This window comes from Lactuca serriola, chromosome 2, assembly GCF_051521515.1.
Source record: "Lactuca serriola cultivar US96UC23 chromosome 2, Lser_US96UC23_V15, whole genome shotgun sequence".
Classification (NCBI taxonomy): domain Eukaryota; kingdom Viridiplantae; phylum Streptophyta; class Magnoliopsida; order Asterales; family Asteraceae; genus Lactuca; species Lactuca serriola.
The window spans coordinates 128,142,998-128,170,000 of record NC_136409.1 but is presented as its reverse complement, the minus strand read 5'-3'; the positions used below and the strand labels follow the sequence as shown (position 1 = coordinate 128,170,000).

Sequence of the window (27,003 nt, the reverse complement as noted above, 5' to 3'; positions counted from 1 at the left end):
TTGCCGGCAGACCTCATCTACGACATCCTGTCAAGAATGCCGGTCAAATCTTTGGATCGTTTCCGGTGTGTATGCAAATAGTGGTGTAAGTATATCGATGAACCTAACCTTGCCATCATCCAGATGAATCGAGTAGCAGAAGAACTCATTCTGATCATGTTGAGAGTGTACCCTGATCCTGGTTGCGACCTTCTAACTCTTTTTTGTATCACTAAATCCAAAAAAGATGTGGCGAAAAAGGACTCGGTTTTGGAGTTTGAATGTAAGGCGCCGTTCTATGAGTATAACAGTCACAGCATTAGAGGTTCTTGCAATGGGCTACTCTATTTATCGGAGTACAGCGACACCGACTTTCCTTCAACCACTCTGTCTGTGATCCATCCTCTAAGGAATCAACGTTATGAGTTGCCACCTATTAACATAATGCAATCATCTGGCCTTGGTTTCGATGCTTCTACCAACACTTTCAAGATGTTGGCCTCAGCCTTGGTGAAGATTGGGAAGAGAATGTATACAGTGCATACCATGGTGCATGTCTTGGGCACTGACTCATGGCGAGAGATAACCCAAATCCCACGTTATCTCATGAAGGGTAAGGGTATATTCGCACATGCATGTTTGCATTGGTTAGGGTTTCGTCATAAACAAATGAGGCATATTGTACGTTTTGGGTTTCTTGATGAGCCATTACCACCCAATCACAGAAAGAAAGTGGTACGTTTTGATATAAGAAAGGAGGAATTCGAGCTGATTGATCCTCCTAGAAAAACAGGAGACGATTGGGTTGAAACTATGTTGGTTGATTTGCATGGTGAAGTTGGATTAGTGTATTATAGTACCCACTCCTTTACCATGGAGTTGTGGGTATTGAAGCAGAATGATCAATGGATGATCCAATGTCAGTTTGATTCCAAACCACCTCTTACTTATCAATGTATAGAGATTGTAGGTTTTTGGAACATTTCTGGAGACATTTTAGTAACAACCGAGGTTGGGAAACGGTTGTTTGTTTACAAAGTCAAAAACGGGGGTTTCCATGAAGTCAATCTTGTTGGTTGGGAAGATAGATGGTCATATGTTCATATGTATCGGGGTAGTCTTTTTTCAGTTCCTGGCATGAAGAAATGGGTGGCTTCTAGCTCTAAAAAAAGAAAATGAAAAAGAAAAGAAAGAAGAAGAACCAGAATTCCATCAAAACTAATTTACCGTTTTTTGGATTTTTGTTAGATAGTAGAGATTTAAGCAAGGGTCGATATTATCCGTTAATAAGTTTATACATATTCTGTTGAAAATTTTTACCTTGTTGCTTTGGTAATATACATTGGTTTCTACTTTAAGTTCTTGTCCAGTTGTCCCGGTACAATCAATCATAGATGATTATTAAACTTAGAAGCTCAACAAATAATATAATTGATGTGATGAGAATGTAACTTTAAATAAGATATAAGATAATATTTAATTAACTCCTAGATAATACGACTTTAATGACATGCGAACTAGAAAAATACCGTCTCATCAAGACATAAAAAGATATAAAATAACATACTTGACATGAACTACACATTATCAAATATGCGCGAGTCTAATTTAACGACATAAAAAATAAGAAAGTGCGAAGATTGGGATAAGATCATTACTCCTAAGGCATCCACAATGCATTGAACTCTATAAAGTTCAATGGAGTACCACATCATCATTCACTATTCCATAACACTCTATTCATAATTATCCCACAATGCATTAAACTCTACAAGTTCAATGGAACATATTAAAAGAATATTTATTTAAAGATTTAAATACTTTCCTTTTTCCCATTGAAGAGTTCAATGGTTATTGAACTCCAAATCCATTGAATGCCAAGGTGGCATTTCACAATGATGGAGTTGTATCCATTGAATAACAAGTAGGCATGACACCTCATTCAACTTTTTCATTAAACTCTCCATTGTGGATGCCTAAGTTTATTTATTGGGAAGAATATAAGTGAACGGAAAAAAAAAAAGGAAGATCAATGTGAATAACTCTAATAAATTTATTGTAAATGAATGTTTATTAAGGATAAGAGATACGGTCACACCTAACCCATTCAAAAAGTGATGTCATCTCAGCATCATGTCAGCTCCACTACCAAACCACTAGCTCTCGGAAATGGTTACCACTCGACAACATTTTTTTTTCTTTTTTTGACATTATTAGATTAAAATAAAAATATAATTCAAAAAAAACACACATTAAATTAAAAACACATTACATTAATTTAAAACACATAAACTTAAATCCTAAAATACTCAAAAACATAAAAATAAAATAAAATCCTAAATTACTTAAAAAACATAAAACATACCAACTAAAACATAAATATTAAAACCTAATTTTCATATTTATCGCAGACATGTTTTTGGATTTTTAGAAATATCGTTAGATTTTTCAGGTCGAGATCTGGTTGAGGCTTTATGTTTATGATTTGAAGATCGGTAAGAACGATTTACCGTATGAGCTTCCTCCGTTGATTGGTACTCGTCGTTGCTTTTCCGCTTGAATACGACGTCTGTTTTGCTTCGTCCCTTCCTAGTGGTCGACGAAGTTGGACTTCCGGTGGACCCTCTACCTAGGCAACCTTGAATTCATCATTGAGGTCTAGGCCAAAACCCACGTCCGAATCGGAAGTTCTTGGTCTTTTGTTGGAGCCAGTGGTCGAGTCTGAATGCAACGTCTCCAGATTAAAGACTCATTTTGGACCCTTACAACAAATTTCCCACATTTTTTGGTGACCGAATGGTTTACCATTGTTGGTAACTATAAATTGGTAGCACGCAGTTGACAAAATGTTGAAGTCGTTGCAACCACCTTTCTGTATATTTTTTAGATTCTCAAATATGTCATTAAACTTTGTGCAAGTCGCCCGTAGATCACACCATTTTTTGTTAACTGCATCGTACGACCGATCTGTTAGCCTTCCTAGTAGCGCTTGAATGTGATCCAAAATATGATTCCAAAAACTTTCTCTAAATTGTGCGTTGCCTCTTCTTGAGTCACACGATATGAAAATCCAAACTTTTGCTAAAGCTTCCTCCTCTTCTTTGTTCCAAGCCACTGCTTTTTTTCCCTTTTGCTTTTAGTTGCCTTCTTCGAGATGGTTGTGGTGTTTCTTGGACCCGTTCGTTGTCATTGTCGAGGTTTACAATTTGGGGTTAACATAATAAACTTGAGATGACTGTGTTTGGAATTGTTGAGAAAGTTGAAAACCTTGAAATTGGAGTTAAATTAATTGTTGTTGTAGTTATGTTGGTAGAATTATGGGTCGTATGCAAGGTTAGTAAATAAAGATTGTTGGATTGGAAAATTCAACAATTGCATGTAAGTTTGATAATCACTTAGATTGTTTGGGGTATTTGGAGTAGATGGATATTTTGGTTTGGGTCCATTTTTGAAGAATAAATAAAGAAAGTAGACTGCTTTAGAAGTGTAAAATATAGTTAAAATGTGTAGTATTTATAGGTAAAAGATGTAAGATGTTATTAAAATTTAAAAGCTTAATAAAAAGAAAATTAAAAGTCGATAAAACAATCAAACATACGACTGTTAGTTTCTCTCTCCTCCGCCGATTTGTTGTCTTCATCCGTGGATGGTGAAGCGAAACAACACACAACCACGTTTTGTTGGCACTTGCAATGATGAAGCTCAAAAATTTAGGATAATTAAGACTTGATTTGAACTCATATAAGTAATTTGGTTGATTCTAAGTTTCTAAGGTCTCTTTCAACAAAAAGATACAAATAACGGAAAAGACAAAGACGCACTTGTCATTCTAAACGGACTTAATAGTGTTATCACGTTTAATTAAAAAAAGTGTGTCCCAAAAGGTTACAAATAATTTTTGGAAGGACAAGCATTTACAATTGAAAAAAAAATAAAAAAAAAATTTGTTTTCTATTGTTTGATATCAAGTTAGAAAAATATTTATCGACGTTCAAAAATAAAATGTTGGATGTTTGGTAAAACCAAAAACACTCTCAAAAATAATTTTTAACTACTCTCAAAAAGCCATAATAAGCACTTTATCAAAAAGTAGTTATTGAGTTAAAAATAAGCAATCAACAAAACATTTCATGAAGTAGTAGTAGTAGAACAATTAAGAACAATAACATCTCATCATAAAGTACATTTTCTACCAACCAACAATGTTTAACAAAACTACTCGCCGCTCAAGGGCTAGGAGAAACATCCACATCGGCTTCACCCCTCGAGTATCCACCACGAGCCACAGGACTCTGGCTCCGGTCCCTGGGTGCACCGCGCTGGTCCCGGTCCCTTACAGGGCTACGGATCGGGCTCCTCGACCCGTTGTAGGGAGGCGGTGACCGCTCAACGGGCGGGCTCCAGCTCCAGCTCCTTGGCGGCCCATCATAAGGCGGTGATCGGGGTCTCACCGGAGATTGTGAGTATAACCTTTCTCGACTATGTCTTTTCTCTCGGGGAGAAATCAACCGATATAACCAAATTGTTAAATGAGAAAATTACCAAAATACCCTTGTGAATAATACAAGATTATATAAATTATAAAAGATATATTTTTTTAATTTATTACCTCGCGTGTTGCTTTCGCTTTGGAGGAGGGGAGTATTCGCGGCTGTGGGAGCGGGAACGAGCATAGCGTGACGGTGGTGAGCGGGAGTAGCGCGGTGGAGGTGACCGCCTGCGATCGTTAGGACGTCCGGATCCGTCTCTGAAATAATAAAAACTGTTAAAACCTCGGAATGGAATCAGTCAAGGAATGGAATGAGTGATTACATTACGATTCCATAATCTAATAATAAGGAAGTAAATTTACCTCCTTTCTCTTTGCCTCATATCAGTAGGCTTCAGTCTGTTCTCTTCAGCAAACACAACAGTCAGCTGTCTTCCCATAAGAATCTGACCATCCATTTGATATTTAGCTTCAGCAGCATCAGTAGGATCAAGAAATTGAACAAATCCAAACCCTCTTGGCTCCTTACAAAATAAAAAATTTATAAAAACAAAAAATTATAATGTCAAAACTCAAAAATAAGTTTGTGTTATTACCATGTAAGATTAAGGCTGTTTGATAATGTCAGCAAGAAAGAAAGTCTGACAAGATTTTACAAACAGCCTCATGGAAGTAAAAATTTATATAAAAATTAAAACTTTTAGTGATTTGAATGGTGATTAATCTCCATAAGTTGGTTCTTGATCTTTTGGTAAGTTTTTCCTTACTAATCTAGTGATTTTATACACATATATACTAATTTTGTTACAATTACACACATTAAAATGTGCTAATATCCATAGGATATTTCGCCCTTCAAGTGTTCTTCAAGTGTCTTTAAGTGTTCTTAGCTTGAAATCATTCATCTTCACCTCTTTATCCACCAAGAAAAACACTCAATGTGAGTTCATACCCCTTATTTTCGTTTTTATCCAAGTTTTAGGGGGAAGTACAAGTAAAATTGTATAATAATACAAGTTGTTATAGATGCTTTATCTTTATGTTGTGTAAAAGTGTTATCGACATGAAATAATTTTATTACCTAGTATTATGAACATTTGTGTGTGGTGTGTTGTTTAAAATACAAATATATGAAAAATGAGTATAAGCATGATATATGTTCGTAAGGAAAGTCATAAAAACAAAACTATAAAAACTAGGGTTTTTATTAACATAATATGACTTTTCTAGCAAAAATGGTTAAAACCAAGTTATTACTTTATTTTTGTGGGATATAAATCAAAATATGTTATTTTGGACATATGTTATGAAACTAGTTATAAATACCAAGGATTTTGTTTTACAAAAAGAAACCTTAAAAATCTATTATTTTCTATAAAAGATAAGGTTTTCTAACAAAAATGGTCATAACCAGGTTATGGTACCATTTTTGTGAGATTTGACCTAAAATATGTTTTTTTATTCATATAAGGTTAACTTGACTTAAATGTCACAAAAAGGTAAGAAAACAAATTTTACAAAGTTCATAATTCAATATTTACCGTTTGGTGACGTAAAGAAAGTAAAAAACTAGAAAACTGACTTTATCATACTAAAAGTTCATATATTTATATCAGATGTATAATATATGTTATTTATAAACATCTAAAACATTAAAACATGTTACCTTATATATATATATATATATATATATATATATATATATATAGACTTAGGTTCAAATGTTTTCACTATCTATTGTGTGCATTATTGATTAATTCTGGACCAATCATTTTAGTTATTTTAAGAAAGTAATTAATGCATATTAAATGCTGAAGATGTAATTAATATCCATTATATCTTCAACATGTAATATGCATTAATTACTTTCTTAAAATAACTAAAATGATTGGTCCAAAATCAATCATACATACACACAATAGATAGTGAAAATAAAATAACCTAACCCTATATATATATATATATATATATATATATATTCCAATCAGAACATTTTTGAGACTCTCTGGACATATCCCTCTTATATTTCTCTCTATCTCTCTCTCCATACCTCTTTTATTCTCTCTCTCTACAAATCTTTTGAGACCACCGTCACCATCAACGGACCTCCACCGTAATGACATCGGAACCACCCTAACGTCGTCGGAACTACCTTAATGTCACTGGAATTACCGTAATGATGTCGAAACCACACTAATTTCGTCGGAATCATTGATCTGCTTCTTCATTCTCTTTGGATCTGTTTGGTTTCCCGATATCATTTCCCGATCTCCAGGTTTGCTTATTGTGATCTCCGCCCTTCACATACCACCTCCTCTACATCTTCACGTACCGTCATTTCCCTCATCTCACTCTGTTTGAGTGAAGAGTAGAAGAAATGAGTGAGCAAACCAGAAAAGGATCTGCAAAAATCATGGACTCAGCCACCTGGTCGTTGCTCGAAACTACCAACGATAGTGAGTCCTGGTGAGGCCTCACTTCCAACAACAAACTCATAAACCATTTTTGAAACATAAACTCGTACCTGAACCTTTTCGCAAGCCTTCATTCAATTTTTCACCGGAAAAGGCAGAAGACTGCCAAATTTATCATCTGAAGATGATAGCAAGGATCGAAAGTAAACGATAACGCTGCAACTTCAACCACAGTGACGACATTTGCTCTTTTAACTTTGTTTTTGCTAGTAGAAATCGGGTGCGATCTAGAGGATTTGAATCTCCAACTTCGTCGGAGAAGAAAGCTTTGCTGGAGGAGGGAGTCACCGAAGAAGAAGATGTCGCCGGAGGAGTTAGCCAGTCGTCTGCTTTGGAAATTCGTTTGGTAAGAAAATTCTCTATTTTGACTTTTCAAGATTTACGTTACATTTTATTTGGGTGGTATAAAAATTAGATAACTTTCGGGCTAATGCTAATGGGCTGTAAAAATTAGATAACTTATACGTAAAGCGGAGGCATCAGCTCCCCATTTTTGGTGCAATAACTAACATCATTAAACATTTATGCAAATGTTTTCAAAAGTTTATCTAAATCATCAAGTGTAAGAGGGGACCATATTATATGGAATTATAGAATTATGGATCTTCAATGTGCTTTACAAAAAAACGTCATTTATGTTTTAGTTACTTTTAATACATGCAAGAGTAAATTACAAAAAAAAACAAAAAACAAAAAAACAAAAAAAAAACAAAAAGAAAACAAAAAACAAAACAAACAAAAAAAACAAACAAACAAACAACGTCTTTATGTTTTTTTATGATTATTAAATTTTTTGTTACAATATTGATTTCTTATGTCCTTTAAAACTTCAAATAATGATTAGAAATAATATGAAAACTAAAAATAAATATTAAAATTAAAAATAACATAAATATAGAACCAAAATTTAAAAAGTTTTCAATTTTCGACTAAACACTATAAAATTCGCAAATCATAAGGACCGTTTGTGTCATTATTCTATATCAAATAAATAATATGGTTCATATACATGAGCTTGTAGAATTCAATTTTCAACATCAATGGTATGTTAATCACATATATATATATATATATATATATATATATATATATATATATATATATAATATGTTTAAATATACGAGAAATAACTATTGAATCGAGACCGCAAAAACAAATTGCGTCAATATAAATCATGTGTGGTTAGATATATATAATAACACGTGATTATATACACAAGAACAAAAATAAATAATAGAGATAAAATTTTATTCTAACCACATACAATCATATTGACTATAGATGATTATATATATTTAATCACATATAATCATATGTGATTAAATACAATAGAACAACACTTGAATTGAAAATATGAAAATGAATCTTGTCCACATAAAATATAATCACATGTGATTATATGTATCTAATCATATATGATTTATGTGATTAAAATTCATATAATCACATATGATTTATGTGATTGTATGTATTTAAATACACGAGAACAACTATTGAATCGCATATGATTTATGTGGACAAGATTTATTATTGCGCTCTCGATTCAATAATTGTTCTTTGTCAACTTTAATCATATGTAACTAAATACATCTAATCACATGTGATTTTATGTATCTAATCACATATGATTTATATGGACAAAAAATTATTGTGTCTATATAAATCATATGTGATTTGACACATAAGATCACATGTGATTTTATATATGAGAACAACCATTGAATCAAAAACACGAAAACAAATCTTTGTTCACACAATCACTCTAACTATGTGTTGTTAAATACATATAATTAGATGTGATTAAATACATGAGAAAAACTATTGAATGGAAAATATGAAAACGAATCTTTTTTATATAAATCATATATGATTAGATACATACAATCATATGTGATTATATACACGACAACAAATATTCCAAAAACACGAAAACAAATCTTTATCCAAATTAATCATATGTGATTTGATGTGTGTAACACCCACTAGTTTTAAACCTACTTTTAATTATCAAATAACACACAAAAGGCAGTGAACCTATCAATTGTGATATAGCTAAATAAGCAGGGTATCGAACACAGGGAACGGCAAATTAAACTAAAAACTAATTTAATCTAAGTTAATTAAAAAGAGGGGTTGTTCTCTAGTTTTACAAGACTAGAAACTTACTAATTATTACTAATTTAAAGCTAGAAAATAACGATTTAACTAGATTCAATAATTGGAAAGGAACTTCTGTTTAGTTCAACTTGGTTAACTCTATGGTTGATTTTTAAGGTAATAGTGCAATGGATTAATTCTTTCGTTGGTTACCGATTCAAGTGATTAGGTTCATGTTCACTACCCTAATCCTTAGCAAATAAACTAACTCAAACAGTGGCCAATTGTCTAATTTAATATTATTTACTAGATTAATTATTCGGGTTAAGTTAGACTTGCAATAGTTAACTAATTTAGTCTTTTTAATTAACCTCTTGTTTAATGGTCATCTTACAAGCTTGCACATGAATTTACTCAATTTTCTTATTAATTCTAGTTTCATATTCATTAATCCTAGACATATAACTATGTGGTCACAATATATCATATGAGGACAATAATCAATAGATGTTCATGCTAATCAATTATCTTCCTATTAACAGAAAATTAATTATTATTCACACACAAGGTTCTTTAGCAAGCTAAAATAACAAAAATTCACCAACTTAGAATTAATCCTACCAATCAATCAAACCATATTGTCAACTTTGTATCCCCAAACAGGAGTCTAAAGGTTTTAGCTCATAATTAAAGTAAATAACAGCAAACATTCAAAGTCAAATTGCTTAGTCATGATGAATAAACAAAAGAATAAATGGAATGATGAAATTTTGCCTTAATTACTCTCCGGAATTGAATTCTAGCTTCCTTCGTCGTCTTCTAGGGCTTTTCAGGCTTCTCAATCATAGCAAGATACTTCTGAATCGTCCCAGAACTCTCCCTCATCGATCTGTGAAATTATCTTTAAATAAGCGATCCGACTCGTCGAGTCAAGTGGTGACTCATCGAGTCCCTCTCACATTCCCCGTATTGCGATAACTATCTGGGATCCCGAGTCATTATCCTTCTGATTCCTCGACCGGACTCGTCGAGTAGCTATCTGACTCGACGAGTAGAAGCTTTTTTTTAGTGTTTTTCCTTCTTCATTCCACTCTCGAGCTCCTAACCGCTTCTCTTGCTTCCTTTTGCTTCCGAGCTTCATCTTTGGACTGAAAAACATAATTTAACACTTTTAAGTACCTTTTGTCCATAATATGCGATAATTTAGCTAATATATGAATAAAAAACTATACTAAATACACACTAAATATGCACATATCATGATTAAATATATCTAATCACGTGTGATTATATGAATCTAATCACATATGATTTATGTGGACACAATTCATTTTTGTTTTGTCGATCAATAGTTGTTCTAATGTATTTTATCACATGTGATTATATGTATAATCGTATGTGATTAAGTACATGAGCACAACTATTGAATCGAGAAGGCAAAAATGAATCTTGTCCACCATAAATCATATGTGGTTATATACATATAATCATATGTGATTATATGTATCCAATCACATATGATTTACGTGGACAAGATTCGTTATCATGTTCTCCATTCAATTATTGTTTTTCTCAACTTTAATCATATGTGATTAAATGTATCTAATCACATGTGATTATATGTATCTAATCACATATGATTTATATGAACAAAAAGAATATTGTCCATATAAATCATATGTGATTAGATACATATAATCACATGTGATTAGATACATATAATCACATGTGATTATATACACTAGAACAAATATTGAATCATATGTGATTAAATACATATAATCATATATTAATAAATGCATGAGAAAAATTATTGAATAGAAAATACGAAAACGAATCTTTATCCAAATATTGAACCAAGAAAGCGAAAACAAATCTTTATCCAAATTAATCATATATGATTAAATACATATAATCACATATGATTTATGTGGACATAATTCATTTTTTCTTTGTCGATTTAATAATTGTTTTCATGTAATTTATCACATGTGATTATATGTATAATTGTATGTAATTAAGTACATGAGCACAACTATTGAATCGAGAAGGAAAAATTGAATCTTGTCCACCTCAAATCATATGTGATTATATACATATAATCACATGTGATTAATTACACAAAAGAAATTATTCAGTCTAAGCCGCAAAAATAAATATTGTCTACATAAATCATATCTGATTAAATACATATAATCACATGTGATTATATTTATCCAATCATATATGATTTATGTGGATAAGATTCATTGTCACATTTTTGATTCAATAATTGTTCTTTGTCCACTGTAATCATATGTGATTAAATACGTATAATCATATGTGATTATATGTATCTAGTCACATATGATTATACGGACAAAAAATAATGATGTCTATATAAATCATATGCTATTAGATACATATAATCACATATGATTATATACACAAAATCAACTAGTGAATTGAGAACACAAAGATAAATATTATCCACATAAATCATATGTGATTAAATGCATATAATCACATGTGATTATATGTATCTAATCACATATAATTTATGTGGAAAATATTTATATTGCGTTCTCGATTCAGTTGTTGTTCTTGTGTGCTTAATTATATGAGATTATATGTATCTAATTAGATATGATTTATATGGACAATATTCATTTTCACATTCTTGTTCAATAGTTGTTCTTGTACATTTTGTCACATATGATTTCTGTACACAAGATTCATTTTCTCGTTTTTGATTAAATAGTTTTTCTTTTTCCACATTAATCATAGATTAATACATACAATCACATATGATTAAATACATAAGAAAAAAATATTAAATCATGAATATCATCAACATAAATCATATGCGATTTGATACGTATAATCACATGTGATTAAGTACATGAGTACAACTATTGAATTGAGAAAGAAATAATGAAACTTGTCTACATAAATCACATGTGATTAAATAAATATAATCACATGTGATTAAATATATTAGAACAATTATTGAATCGATGCAAGAATAAATATTTTACATAAGAATATATGTGATTAAATAAATATAATCACAGGTGATTAAGTATATAAGAACAACTATTGAATCAACACGTGAAAACAAATATTTTCCATGTAAACCATATGTGATTAAATATATATAATCACATGTGATGTAATGCACGATGTCAATTATTAAATCGAAAACACGAAAATGAATACGGCCCAAGTAAATAATATTTTATTAAATACATATAATCACGTGTAATTATATGCATCTAATCATATACGATTTACATGGACAATATTCATTTTTGCATTCTCTAGTCACTAGTTTTTCACGTATATTTAATCACATGTGATTATATGTATTTAATAACATATAAATCATATATGATTCGATACATATAATCACATGTGATTATATACACGAGAAAAACTAATGAATCAAAAATACAATAACAAATCTTTGTAGGTGGGGGTGGTGGTGATAGGTGGTGGTGCTATGTGGTGATGGGTGGTGGTGGGTGGTTGCAAGTGGTGGTGATGGTGATGGGTGGTGGTTTTGGTGGGTGTGGGTGGGTGGTGGTGGCGGGTGGTGATGACGGTGAGTGGTGATGGTGGTGGCAGTTGGTGGTGGTGGTGGTGGTGGTGGTGTCGGGTGGTGGTGGGTGGTGGGTAGTGATGGGTGGTGGTGGGTAGTGATGAGTGATGGTGGTTGTGATGGTGGGTGATGGTTGTGGTGGGTGGGTGGTGGGTGGTGGTGGTGGGTAGTCTTGGGTGGTGGGTAGTGGTTGGTGGTAATAGGTAGTGATGGGTGGTAGGTAATAGTTGGTGGTGGTGGTGGGCGGTGGATATGGGTGGTGGAGGTGGGTGGTTGTGGTGGGTGGTAGTGCTTGGGTGGTGGTTAGTGATGGGTGGTGGTGGCGGGTAATGGAGGTGGGTGGTGGTTGGTGGGGATGGGTAGTGATGGGTGGTGGTGGTGGCGGGTGGTGGTGATGGCCGGTAGGTAGTGGTTATGGGTGGTGGTGGCAAGCGGTTGTGATGGGTGGTGGATGTGGGTAGTGGTGGTGGTTGGGTGGTGATGGTGGTGGTAGGTAGTGATGGGTGGTAGGTGGTGGTGGTTAATGATGGGTCGTGGTGGTGGTTGGGTGGCGGGTGGTTGTGGGTGGTGGGTAGTGATGGGTGGTGATGGTTGGTGGTAGTTGTGGTGGTGGGTGGTGGTTGTGGTGGGTGAGTAGTAGGTGGTGGCGGGTGGTGGCGGTGGTGGTAGGTAGTGGTTGGTAGTGATGGGTGGTAATGGCGGGTACTGGTAATGGCGGGTAGTGGTAATGGGTGGTAGGTAATGGTTGTTGGTGGTGGTGGTGGGCGGTGGTGATGGGTGGTGGAGGTGGGTGGTTGTGGCGGGTGGTGGTGGTTAGGTGGTGATGGGTAGTGGGTAGTGATGGGTGGTGGGTGGTGGTTAGTGATGGGTGGTGGTGGCGGTGGGTGGCGGGTGGTGGTGGGTGGTGATGGGTGGTGGGTTGTGGTGGTTAGTGATGGGTGGTGTTTGTTGGGTGACGGGTGGTGGTGGGTGGTGGGTAGTGATGAGTGGTGATGGTTGGTGGTGGGTAGTGGTTGTGGTCGGTGGGTGGTGGGTGGTGGCGGGTGATAGGTAATGGTTGTTAGTGGTGGTGGTGGGCGGTAATGATGGGTGGTGGAGGTGGGTGGTGGTGGCGGGTAGTGGTGGTTGGGTGGTGATGGTGGTGGTGATGGTGGTGGTGATGGTTGCGGGTGGTGGTGGTGGTGAGTGGTGGGTAGTGATGGGTGGTGGGTGGTAGTTAGTGATGGGTGGTGGTGGCGGGTGGTGGTTGTGGGTGGTGGTTGGTGGTGGTGGGTGGTGGTGGCGGGTGGTGGGTGGTGGTGGCGGGTGGTGGTGATGGGTGGTAGGTAGTGGTTGTGGGTGGTGGTGGCAGACGGTGGTGATTGGTGGTGGAGGTGTGTGGGGGTGGTGGTGGTTGGGTGGTAATGGTGGTGAGTGGTGATGGTGGATGGTGGTGGGTGGTGGTTAGTGGTGGTGGTGGTTAGTGATGGGTGGTGGTGTTGGTTGGGTGGCGAGTGGTATTAGTTAGTGAGTTTTTTACTTGTTTATAACTATTTTTTGATTTATATGAATATTATTTTATAAATTTAATTAAAAAAAATTGCGTTTTTCAAATTTGTTCTCAAATATTCTCGCGATAAGAAATGTTCTCGATTGAACGCTCCCATATATATATATATATATATATATATATATATATATATATATATATATATATATATATATATATATATATATATATATATATATATATATATTCGGTAAGAAATCTTTTTTGGTAGGAATGTAAGAAAATTTTTTTCGACTTATTTTTTTAGCGAACAAAACAAACGAATCAATAATAACATGATTTATCAAAAAAAAATCCCGAAAAAGCGTTTCGATGATCATTTTTATGATGATTTTGTTGATATTCACTAAAATTGTTATAAAAGTGAATTTTTTTTCTTGATTTACCTAAAAGTGAATCATGAAGGTGTTCTTTTCGGAATTTTTTCTTGTGCATCATCTTACTTTTGAATCATCTAATGATTCATTTCATTTTTTTGCTAAGAAAATATACATATAAAAAATTTCTTACCTTCCTTCCAAAATTTTTCTTCTCATTTGATATTGACTATATATATATATATATATATATATATATATATATATATATATATATATATATATAGTTTATGTGTCATTAACACTATTATAACATTTTGGGACAAGACAATATAATTATATAAAAGTATATAATTATTATACACTATGTGAATGCTATGGAAAAGTGTCAGATATACAGGTTTTCATTACACTAACATGTAAACTTGTTGAAACAATTATGTGAGACAAAGTCTTCACCATACCTACCAGAGTACATATTAATGTCCTAAATGATAACCAAAATCTCGGTAAGAGAGCGTGACATTTGTATATAGATCTATACGGGACTGACAATTTCGCACCTAAGTTGCTAGCTACAGCTAGACTGGCAGGTCTGGGGTGGCAAATGCTTAACATTCCGACGCCTGAAGAACGTCGCAGCAGGCCAACTTTGGTTTTAGCATGGTTGTAATAACTCACATGGGAAATCAACAATACATTTAGTTTATGGGGTAACATGCATTCAAATTGTTTTATATAATAACAAACCTACGTAATACTATTTTAAGTATAAAAATACATATACATTTTCGATCTTAGGGTTTTTAAGACTACAACTCATAAAATATGTTTTCATTTGTCTGGGTTACATGAGTTTACATATATGTTAATAAGTACATAGCAGTAGATTACATCCAAAACTTGGTTTCCTAACTATTACAACGAATTTAGGGCACGAATGGTTGTTATATATGGAGGCGTGTAATGAACAGTCAGAGTATTGTGATGTAACCATGTAAACACAAAAACGACATCGTTCCATCCATGTCAGTGTTAAAATAGGTTGTAATGACTAAAACGACAGGTCACTTCCAACTTTATGCCCCATAAAACACCCAAAATAGCTTTGAGACTAATTCGACAAATTCCAAAAACATTATAGGGCTAAATTGTCATTTTCCCTAAAAAAAATATATTGCATCATTTTGTAGGGGGAATCACAAAAGTTAAACAAAAAAAAATACATGATAAAGAATTATCAATTGGGATTACAAACCCACTTACCATGGAAGATAGCGCCAATGACAAACAAAACAACGTGTCCTCTTTGTGAGAATGATGTGTATTGGAGAAGGTGACGGGTATCTTGAAGAGGTGTTCCTCATTATGTGGTGGCAAATTTAAAATTTCAGAAATAAGTAATTGTTTAGTCCAATTACCTCTAAGAAAGCCTTTGTTTTGACAATATTGTTAAGTATGCTTACTCATAATAGATGTAAGTGTTCTTTTAAGTTGTGTCACATGGTTTGCAAATCACTTCTTTGGTTGTCAAATAATCAATTGACTTTGTTTTATCCTTGGCTTCTTGCTAGTTTTATAAAACCATTGCCATTCTAAAAAACATATATGGTGGATAAAGTAATTTTCATCCCACCAAAATTAAGTTTATGCCACGTCATCACCACATCCCCATATTAGAATTATAGATAGATTCTATCTATATAGTCACAATTAAGCAACACAAGATTAAAATTGTCTAACCAACACAATTCAAAAACAAACATTCATAAAGTAGTAGTAGTAGTAGTAGAACAAGAACAATAACATCTCATCATAAAGTACATTACCATTGTCTACCAACCAACAATCATGTTTCACAAAACTACTCACCTCTCACGGGCTAGGAGAAACATCCACATCGGCTTCACCCCTCGAGTATCCACCGCCCCGAGCCACTGGGCTACGGCTCCGGCTCCGGCTCGGGTCCCTGGGTGCACCGCGCCGGTCCCTTACAGGGCTACGGCTCGGGCTCCTTGACCCGTTGTAGGGCGGCGGTGACCGGTCAACGGGCGGACTTCTGCTCCGGCTCCTTGGCGGCCCATCGTAAGGCGGTGACCGCGGTCTCACCGGAGACTGTGAGTATGACCTCTCTCGACTGTGTCTTTTCTCTCTAGGTGAAATTGACCTATTTAGCAAAAAATTGTTAATGAGAAAATTACCAAAATACCCTTGTGAATGATACAATTTTTATTAATTTATTACCTAACGTGTTGCTTTCGCTTTGGAGGAGGGGAGTATTCACGGCTGTGGGACCGCGAACGAGCGTAGCGTGGCGGTGGAGAGCGGGAGTAGCGCGGTGGGGGTGACCGCCTACGATCGCTAGGCCTTCCGGATCCGCCTCTGAAATAATAAAAATTGTTACAACCTCGGAATGGAAGCGGTCAAGGAATGGAATGAGTGATTACATTCCGATTCCTTTAAGAAAAACGACTAGCTTTTGCAATCAACTTAAAAAATCTACTTGTTATAAAAACTAATAAAAAAATAATAATTTAATAATAAGGAAGTAGATTTACCTCCTTTCTCTTTGCCTCATGTCAGTAGGCTTCTTTCGGTTCTCTTCAGCAAACACAACAGTCAACTGTCTGCCCATAAGAATTTGACCATCCATCTGATATTTAGCTTCAGCAGCATCAGCGGGATCAAGAAATTGAACAAATCCAAACCCTCTTGGCTCCCTACAAAATAAAATAAAAAATAAATTATAAAAACAAAAGTTATAATGTCAAAACTCAAAAATAAGTTTGTTTAACAGCCTCATGGAAGTAAAAAAATTATATAAAAATTAAAAGTTGTAGTGATTTGAATGGTGGTTATGGTTAATTGGTTATGATTATTGTTATTGTTGTTATTGTTGTTATCATCATAAGCAGATAAAGCAAGCACATGGCTGCTGACCTTGCAAATGTGAATATTAATATGACTTTGACTTTGACTTTGACTTGAAATTCTTCAAGACTTGAAATCTTGATATCTTCCAAATGAAATCAAACTCTAATTTCCTTCTCTCATCTTCACTACTCTTATTACTTGAATCATGTCTTCAAAACTTTTAACTGTTGAATCTCAACAACTTAATATAAAACCCAATTTGAGACAACATAATAACATGGTATCATACTTTTTAGTGTGTAGAAACTAAAAAACAATTTTGGATAAAGTTTTTACTTTTTAGTGTGTAGAAAGTAAAAAAGATATAAATTTGTTATGATTGTTTATTTATTATTAGCTCACCCGCTGTAATAGTCCCTTGGCAAATAGATGTCTTTTAAGGGACCAAATTGTCCAAAAGGCCTTCTGAGATCTTCAGGCCTGAAAATATTAATATTAATAATTAATAATTAATTATAAAACAATAAGAACATATAAACTTATCACAATGTTTTGACATTTGACAAATAGTGTGTAAGTAAGAACAAACCTGCAATCATGGCGAAGATTGCGAACTAAAAGACTGGTTGGAAGATCTCTATCTCTTCCCCGGCCACCACCTCCGCCTCCACCACCACCACCACCACCATAGCGACCCCTTGGACTGGGGCTCCTTCCTCTCCTCCCATGGCCACCCCTGGGAGGTGAAGGAGAGTAGCTCCTTCCACCCATTTACTGAAAGTGATGTTCAATAATATGAGAAAACAATAGAAAATTTGTATCAATATAAGAATAGAAGAATGCTCCACATAAAAGAAAGAACTACTATGATGATAAAAAACAGAGATGGAGTTCTTATAGAATGAAACTCATCAATTGATTTTCAGCTTAAAACCTTACTTATACAGTTCCAGATAGTATAAATGCACAAATTTATGAAGATAAACAGTTTATTAACAAGTATGAATGTCTATCTTCAACTATATCCCTTTCACTCAAACATTAACTAGATGACCCAATAAAATTGCAAAATAACGCCAGTTAACATGAAATTTTGAGGCTTTAACTATGAATTACAATTACATTATTTATCCACAAAGCAAATCGGTAAGCTAAGAACTCAGAGCTGAAAAAGAATCAATACATAATCAATAAAGTTATAAAGTTCGTTAGCAAACCCTAATACCGATAAGTAAATGAATAGAAGTTCGAAATTACGTGCGTAAGCAACTATCAGTGAAATATTCACCAAATTATCCAAAAACAAAGGCGAGTATGATATGAATTAGCAAGCATAGGAGAGAAAGATAACGAAGTGAAATACGACGATTCCGAATGTAAACGAAAACGAGATCCGGAAGAAATTAAAAGTGCTTTTCTAATGACATGAGAGATTGATTTGAGTTCAAAAGAAGAGGTAGAAAATACCTGTAAATTATGCAGAAGAGATCTCGACGATTTGGAAGAAGACCGCGAGAGGATGACTCGAGTGATGAAGACGGCGAGGATATGCCGACTGGGGTTTTTATTTGCTAGGGCAACTTTTCGAAAAGACAAATTGAAAGATATTCCAACAATTTCATGAATAGTCCTTCAACTATTTAAAGATATTTACTCAATTCAAAAGTTCCAAAATAAAATACAAATAAAGTAGGTGTTTGGGATTGTATTCTCGAAACTAATTATTTATGTGATTTTGTTTAAGTGGTAATTTAAAAGGGTGATATGATTGTTGTAATTTAAGTAACGAACTTTTGTAATAAGTTTTGGACCTATTGTAAGTTGTAACAGTAATGATTATTGGACTTCAATAACCAAAAGAAAAAGCATTTATCATACATGGTAATCATGTTTTTTTTAGTTCGATATGAGCATGATGTTTGTAAATCATGGTATTATGAAAATATTACTATCATTTTTTAATGTACTACTTGTGAGAGTTATTGATTACATGGGTTAATTTAAAAAGAACTTAAGTATAAAGGTTTAAATATTTAAGAACTATGTAACATTCCAAAAATCTCAACAAATTTAAACTTTTAAAAACAACTCATTTATTAACAAAAGTGTTTACAAAAACATTATTTCCAGAACATGATTAAAATCAGAGTCTACCAAGATCTAATATGTTGTAAAACCAATGATGTATACGGTCATGCCTTCGACTTGTCACGAATCATCTAAAGAACCAACACGATAAACAACAACAACATGTACTGGGTCCACAGCTAAAAGACTGCATTACCCTTGAGCCCACAGTATGAGTCCGGCTTGCCTATTGGGCCCATAGCTCATATCTGGCCTGCTCCTGAGCCCACGACATAAGTCTGGCTTGCCCTCAGGCCCACAGCTTATGTCTAGCTTGCTCCCCAACACAAATAGTCTTCGGACTGTAATACCAATGTTCAGCCCTCAATACGAGTCTAACATACCAACCAGTCCTCAACTCGCATCTAGAATACCATCGAGCCCTCAGTATGAGTCTGGCATGCCCTCCCCGACCCTCAGCTTATATCTAGATTGCTCCAATACCCTTAAGTCCTCAATATGAGTCTGGCGTGTCATCGGGTCCTCAACTCGTATCCGGAATACACCTGAGCCCTCAGTATGAGTCTGACATGACCTACTTGGACCTCAGCTCAAATTTGGAATGCTCCATGGTTTGTTGGCTACAGTACGAAGCAGTACAACCTAAACCCAACACAATATGCCGACAGATAACAAACATGTACAGATAATCATGCAGACATAATCATAGATGTCCTACAGATCTACCATGCTAACATATCAACAACTAGCATAATCATGCATATCCATTCCATACTCAACATATCAGCAATATCTGGTTATCAAACCAATGGGTTGGCCTTGGTGTCTTCAACCTGAAAGTACAGTGAGGAAAACTCACATCGCACTGCCGAATCGTATAGATGGTCCTTGGCTGCTGGCTGACAGCTCCCCAAACCACCAACTTTAAGACAAAACCCCATCAACATCTGATCCTACGAATAATCTCTGACTGTAGATCTGCTATATTCCACGCGCTATCAGATACCACAAAGACAACTAGGGATGTCAAAAACCTCTGTGGGACCTCGCTCCTGCGGGACCCCGATACTGTACAGGACTATTTTTTAAAAAAAACTGGGAGCGGAAGCAGGGTCGGGGGCATATTTAAACCTCGTTTACTTTCGGGACCAGGATCGGGAGTTAGTATTCCCGTCTCGTACTCCCGCGGGGGCCCCGGTTGTACATTTATGTAATATATATATATATATATATATATATATATATATATATATATATATATATATATATATATACATACATACAAAATAGATTTTCTAATTTTAGGTTTAGTTTAGGTTTCACTTTCCCGTTTCCAATTAATGGATGTTGAATATGTAGCGAATCGATCATATATTGTTGGACATGTAAGTATTTTATATTTGTAATGTTGGATTTGACATATTTTATATTTGTAAGATTGTTGGAATTGCGTTTTGTAATGTTGGATTCATAATGTTGGATTTTTGTTGTTTTAGTTTCTAACAGATTAGGTTTTAAGCTTTTAAAGTTATTAAAAATAGTTTTTTTTAGCTTAGAACAAAGCAGTTTTTTAGCAAAAAAAATCAAATTTTAAGTATATAAACCGGGGGAACCGGGGCGGGACCGAGAGCAGTGGAGGTAACCGAGGGCGGGACCGGAGGCTATGTTAACTAGGGATCCGGGGGCGGGGGAAACAACTGATTCCGGGAGTGGGGGCTATGACATCCCCATTTTTACGGCCAGAAAAGACCGATTTTGTTTATGCTTTATAAAAATTAGAGTACCTATTTTAATAAAAAAATGTTGCGGAATTTGTTCCCAGAAAAACATGATAATTGCGTTATCAAAGCATTTCTAAAGAAATATATTTTTATTTACTTTTAACACATTTGGGATGTCATCGTCAATACATAAACATAAGTATAAACAGAACTTACATTCATTTACACTAGTGATCTACATCTCTTTTAAATCTCCCAGTGTCATGTGACTTCATATCAACACCTGTGATATAAATAAACTGAGTGGGTTGGGTTGGGAAACCTAGTGAGTACATAGGGATTTCAATCCCACAATGTTATATCATATATATAATTTAGAACTCATAAAATATACAATTTCACTTTATATGTATAAGCAACTCTTATCCCACCCCGTCGATCCTCACAACAAGACTATCCATACTCTCAAACCTAAGATTAACCGTTTTACCTAATCCATACTCCCGTATCAGAAATTAACGACTTTACCTAATCCATACTCTCATATTAATGACGAATGGTTATGTCTAATCCATACTCTCGGACTAGGGACGAATGACTAATCCATACTCTCAGATTAATGACGAATGATTATGCCTAATCCATACTCTCGGACTAAGGACGAATGACTATATCTTAATCCATACTCCCGGACTAAGGACAACTGACTATGTCTTAATCCATACCCCCGAAATAATGACAGTTGACTATGTCCAATCCATACTCTCGGACTAGGGACAATGATTGTGTCTAATCCATGTTCCCGGATAAATGACATATGCTAAAGTTCTATTCACTGAGTATAACTCACTTGTACCCGTAAGAAAATACTACCCAATATTCCTCGTAATTAATTTAGGTCTACTCTTTATCCTAAGTTATCATATATAATCAGGTATGTTCTTTAACACGTATTTCAGGCAACATCAATTAACTCGCACATAAACATAGAATTAATACATCAATCAATACTTGTATTAAAATCATGTTCATGAAAGAGACTATGCACTTGCCTGATATGGTGGTGACTCGGCACTCGGACAATGCTTCGATACTCTCAAAACAATTTTTCCTTCGATAAAACCTAGTATCAATACCACTAGGGTTTAGTCTAACGATAACCGCGACTAATTAATAATCTGACTATTATTACTATTATATAAGCGTTAAACGATACTTATATAACTCATAATAATAGCCCAAATAATTATTTTAAGGGCCTAATGACATTATAATTATTTGAAAGCTATATTAAAATTTGCGTAAGCGTAGCTCACTTACAGCGGATTTTAAAGAAAACCGGGTTTTGCTCGGAGCAGCGTTTCGAAACCGAAAGATCCTTTTTCTCGGGACTCCGGGAGCCTCGAGGCTTCCATCGGGTGCTAGGGGGTTTACCTAGGGTTTAGGGAGGTTTAGGGGAGTTAGAGAGAGAAATAAACCAGAGAGAGAAGTGAGAAACATGTGAAAAACCGGGTGCCCTCGCTGCCTTTTTATAGCCTGCGAGGCCTCGGACTACGTTGGGCGTAGTCCTTGGCTACGCAGGGCGTAAGGCTCGGATAAGGTTGCCACCTCGGACCCAGCTATCTCGCACACCGGATGGATAAGACCCAAAGGTACGCTGGGCGTACCGAATCTCATACGTGGGGCGTAGGACGAAGCAACGTGTCAAGATCCGAAGCGAAGCCTTGGTCAACAAGCAACGACTCAGATGCGGCCACATCATCCAGTTCGCATCAGGTTTCGCAAATTCGAGTACCAACTTCAAAAATTCGTAACTTTTGCGTACGAGCTCCGTTTTTTACGTTCTTTATATCCAGGCGTAGAAGGGAAGGTACTCTACAACTTTCGTTTAGACTTCGTCGCCTAATTTTGACTTTATTTTAAAAGTTATATTATTAACAGGTCGGGACACGATTGGTCCGTTAAAAATTCATAACTTCTTCATTCGACGTCCGTTTTTGTCTGTCTTTTTATTGTTGTGCTACTATTAACGAGATCTTCGATTCTCGTTTAGGTTGTGTCAGTTAAAAACCGCTCGATCTAATATTCGAATTTCGGGTTGTATATTGCTAGTCGAAACTTCGAAAAATCATAACTTACTCATACGAAGTCAGATTTGGGCGTTCTTTTTATGGATGCTCTCGGTTTAACGTATTCTACGACTTTCGTTTAGATCGCTAAGGCTAAATCTCGCTCTATCGTAAATTCACTATTTACGCTTCTCGGTGTCGTGTCGTTTCCGTCACGAAACTTCGACGGGTCATAACTTCTTCGTTATAACTCGGATTTCGGCGTTCTTTATATGTACGAAAACCTTGTGACATATTATACAACTTGATTAAGATTATTTATTCTAAATAATATTCTGTCGAAAAGTCGTTTCGACCCCTATTATCTCTAAATTGACTAGCCCGGATCTACGGGAGTTACAATTATCTCCCCCTTAGGATGATTACGCCCCAGAATCATCAACGAAACAGGTCTCACATGATGAATCTGTATGCTATCTCTTCATTCTAAGTAATAACCGTAACTTTCATGTTTCTTTGAATGAGTATCTATCTTGGACTCCTTGACTGCAAGCGATGCTCGATCTTGCACTTGCTCACTATCTCCCGTTAGACTCCAAATTATGACCTTCAAGTCACAATGTCGATCCTCACAGGATACGAACTTAAGATAAGTTCTTTTATTACCACAATGGAACGATGTGTCATATTCTAATGACCTATCATCGTATGTTGCAACGCTTAGACTCCGGTCTCTTAGAGTCTTACATAATAAACTATACTTTTGTTCATGTTCTAATCTTATCTTAAAAGGTATCATTTCTAGCTACAAGCAATTATCGTGATACCTCTACTGATCGTTTGATTGTCTTTCTCTTCAAGCTTTGATCTTAAGTCAGATGCTATATCGGACTTGGTTCTCTGAACTATTTATCATACTTATCGTAGCCGGACTCAATTTGATATGACCACTAGGGTCGGAATAACAATTGTCTTCTAAGTCATTACCGAAACGATGGTAACGACATACTTGAATAAAACGGTATCAATCACTAGCTTCTTGGTAACCTTGTGACCTTCCCTAATCCAAGTGTGAGTCTTGTGCTTTCGGTAGTATAGGCCTCTACTACCATTCACACCTACTCATACTCGTCCCAAGTATTGTCCCGTAGTTTTCCAAGTCACCATACAAGAAAATCACGTAACAACTTAACACACCAAATATCAAAATGAAGGTTTTATTTTATTCCTTGAAATGATTACATAGGTGTTCAAGTTCACCCTAGACTATGCCTCTAACAGGCTACATCACGTGGTACTATCTACACGACTACTTCATAACTCGATCTTTGGATGTCAAGCCTTCACTCCTGAATCCTCGCATTGTCATCTGCTTCGTCAAGGATCATTTGAAATGCTCTCGCCTTTGGCTTTGGCGGCACATTTGGCTTTATAGCCCCCTCCCTCGTTGGGCAGTCTTGCTTGAAGTGCCCTTCCTCGTTACATCCGTAACACACCCTTTTGTTGAATGTACACTCGTTGGCATAGTGCCCATGCTTCCCACACTTGAAACAAGTCACCTCCTCACCGTATTTTCCAGTGTGTTTCTTTTTTCACTTTTCGCACCATCTTTCTTCACTTCCACCTCCTTTAAACTTCCTCGTATTGGAATTTCTCTTCACATCGGGCCTTGCCGATCCTTCGAATTTCCTCTTTTCGCCAACCTCAACCTTGCTGGCAGCTATTCCCTTAAACACATTGCCTGCCCAAATTTTATTTGATTTTGGAGCCAACTACTCCTTTATTTCGCATGAATTTGGTAGAAAACTAGTTTTGTCTGTCGATAGACTAGATAATGCTTTATTAGTCGAAGTTGCTAGTGGCAAGTTTGTACCTGTTAGCCATCGTATGAAAAACATCTTAATTGACTTGAATGGGAATAAGTTTCACGAGGAATTATTGCCTATCGAACTAAACGGTTTCGACATCTTGTTGGGAATGGATTGGCTTAGCGCCAATGACGCCGAGTTATTGTGTAGAAAGAAGATAGTCAAGGTAAACCCGCCAGGGAAAGAGCCATTTATGGTGTATAGGGACAAACGCAGAGTAAGTTCTGGGATCATTTCTCTAATGAAATTCAGAAAGTGTTTGGCCAAAGGATGTACGTCGTATCTAGCATTTGTGATAGATGCTAAGAAGGAGAAAAAGGCGATGCAGAGCATTCCTGTCGTATGTGAGTATCCGGAAGTATTTCCCGAAGATCCTCCCGGATTACTGGTGGTTGTCGAGGCCAACACAATTAATACCCTAAATATTACACACTAAAATAGTGTATAGTGGTAAAGGGATCGAATCCACGGAGATTGGTTCAATTTATAACTCTATGAAAGATCTCTTTGTGAAAATACTTGCTAAATGACAATAAATTCAAAATGGGGGTTTTGGTGTTTTGAAGTACTTGAAACAAACTACAATTAAACTATGATTTAAATTGACAATTTAACAAAAACAAGATTTAATGTAAATCAATAAGAGAATGATGGTTGACTTAAGGTTTCCTCACTTTGACTTTTGAAGAACATGTCATTAGAATTCAATGGTGCAATACTTGTTTTAAATCCTCAATTTGGCTATAGTAATCCAAGAAGCTTGAGATTACCTAGACTTGTCTTAGTTGTTAAATTGGTTAGAGAAGCTCATAACAATTTCCTTAGTCAAAGTGACAATTTCCATTAAGCATGTAATTAGTGAAAGTCAACTAGCATTAAGAACCAAAAAGTCACCAAATCCAAGAGGGGTCAAATGCTTTCACCACCATGTTGGAGGAAATGTTTTTAAGATTGTGTGAAGCAAAAACAACACAAAAATCATTTGTTGCTTGCTAGTTTGAGAATCCTTTACTTAATCAAGAAATTAGCCAACTAATCACCACAAACACATTTAAACTCATGAATAAAAACATACTAGTAGTGATAATATGATAAAACACAAAACATTTCCATAAAGATTTAAGAACAAGTTCATGGATTCTTCAACATTCAACAAAAGTTCAAAGGATTCAACAAAAAGTCAACCAAGATTAGTTTAGCCAAGCATGGCTAAACTCAAAGAAACAAAGTTAGAGAAGATTGTACGAAACATTAAGCAATAATCAAGAGGTAAAAAGATGATGTTCTTGAGGTGTTCTTGGCCTTCAAAAGTCTTCAAAACTCCAGAGAGAATCTTCAAAAATCGGATGTCCAAGAGTTTCCAAAAGATAGGCACCAACCTTCCCCATATAGCTTAAAACATGAATTCCCAGAAATGCCCCTGCAGGGCCTTGCACGACCCGTGTGCTTCTGCGCGGGTGGGTTGCGCGGGTGGTGCCTGGCATGGGTTTTTTTTGAGTTTTTGGGCCTCCAAAGCATATCCTACTAGCCCAGATCAAGTCCAATCACCTCCTAGCCCATTTTCTTCAAGTTTTTCTTCATTTTAAGCCCAATTTGACCTCTCCAAATCCTCCAAAGCTCGTGCACTCGCCCGATTAACAATCTACGCACGCTTGAATAAACTCTCGCATCTTGCAAATTTAAAGTTTATTTCTCTCCAAGCCTTCAAATAATCATCAAGCTTGCTCCATGCATCATCTCCACAATCACCAAGCCTAACATCCTTTTTGTCTACCAAATCCCATCGCTTCCCATACGTCCCGAACACTCCCGCTCCACTAGACCCGAAAACCTGCAACTATGCTCACAAGATTCGAAAGTACCCGAAATAGTCATAAAATAATAAAAAGGAAAATATA

At 35.6% G+C, this 27,003-nt stretch overlaps 3 protein-coding genes across 3 annotated transcripts; 1 reads left to right on the top strand and 2 right to left on the bottom strand.

Annotated features, from left to right (window-relative positions):
- Nucleotides 1–123: 123 nt before the first annotated feature.
- On the top strand, nt 124–1,158 carry LOC145089565 (uncharacterized). Its single transcript, XM_079027989.1, has one exon. The coding sequence runs from the start codon at nt 124–126 to the stop codon at nt 1,156–1,158; it is 1,035 nt and encodes a 344-aa protein (XP_078884115.1).
- A 2,954-nt stretch (nt 1,159–4,112) lies between these two features.
- LOC145089564 (serine/arginine-rich SC35-like splicing factor SCL30A) lies at nt 4,113–6,806 on the bottom strand. Its single transcript, XM_079027988.1, has 4 exons — nt 6,777–6,806; nt 4,832–4,992; nt 4,595–4,726; nt 4,113–4,494 (listed from the first exon to the last, which is right to left on the bottom strand). The coding sequence occupies exons 1-4, from the start codon at nt 6,804–6,806 to the stop codon at nt 4,206–4,208; spliced, it is 612 nt and encodes a 203-aa protein (XP_078884114.1). The 3' UTR covers nt 4,113–4,205.
- Nucleotides 6,807–16,236: 9,430 nt separating this feature from the next.
- Nucleotides 16,237–18,961, bottom strand: LOC145086788 (serine/arginine-rich SC35-like splicing factor SCL30A). The gene is made up of 6 exons (XM_079024627.1): nt 18,827–18,961; nt 17,949–18,133; nt 17,762–17,839; nt 17,044–17,205; nt 16,730–16,867; nt 16,237–16,652 (listed from the first exon to the last, which is right to left on the bottom strand). The coding sequence occupies exons 2-6, from the start codon at nt 18,128–18,130 to the stop codon at nt 16,361–16,363; spliced, it is 852 nt and encodes a 283-aa protein (XP_078880753.1). The 5' UTR covers nt 18,131–18,133; nt 18,827–18,961; the 3' UTR covers nt 16,237–16,360.
- Between the last annotated feature and the right edge of the window lie 8,042 nt (nt 18,962–27,003).

Coding starts and splice junctions, on each gene's coding strand:
- LOC145086788 (XM_079024627.1), bottom strand. CDS start 18,130: ATGGGTGGAAGGAGCTACTCTCCTTCACCTCCCAGGGGTGGCCATGGG. Junction 17,840..17,948: donor AATCTTCGCCATGATTGCAG/GTTTGTTCTTAC, acceptor TAATATTTTCAG/GCCTGAAGATCTCAGAAGGC. Junction 16,868..17,043: donor ATGAGGCAAAGAGAAAGGAG/GTAAATCTACTT, acceptor TTATTATTTCAG/AGGCGGATCCGGAAGGCCTA.
- LOC145089564 (XM_079027988.1), bottom strand. CDS start 6,806: ATGACGGTACGTGAAGATGTAGAGGAGGTG. Junction 4,993..6,776: donor GTGAAGATGTAGAGGAGGTG/GTATGTGAAGGG, acceptor TTATTTTGTAAG/GAGCCAAGAGGGTTTGGATT. Junction 4,727..4,831: donor ATGAGGCAAAGAGAAAGGAG/GTAAATTTACTT, acceptor TTATTATTTCAG/AGACGGATCCGGACGTCCTA.
- LOC145089565 (XM_079027989.1), top strand. CDS start 124: ATGAATCGAGTAGCAGAAGAACTCATTCTGATCATGTTGAGAGTGTAC.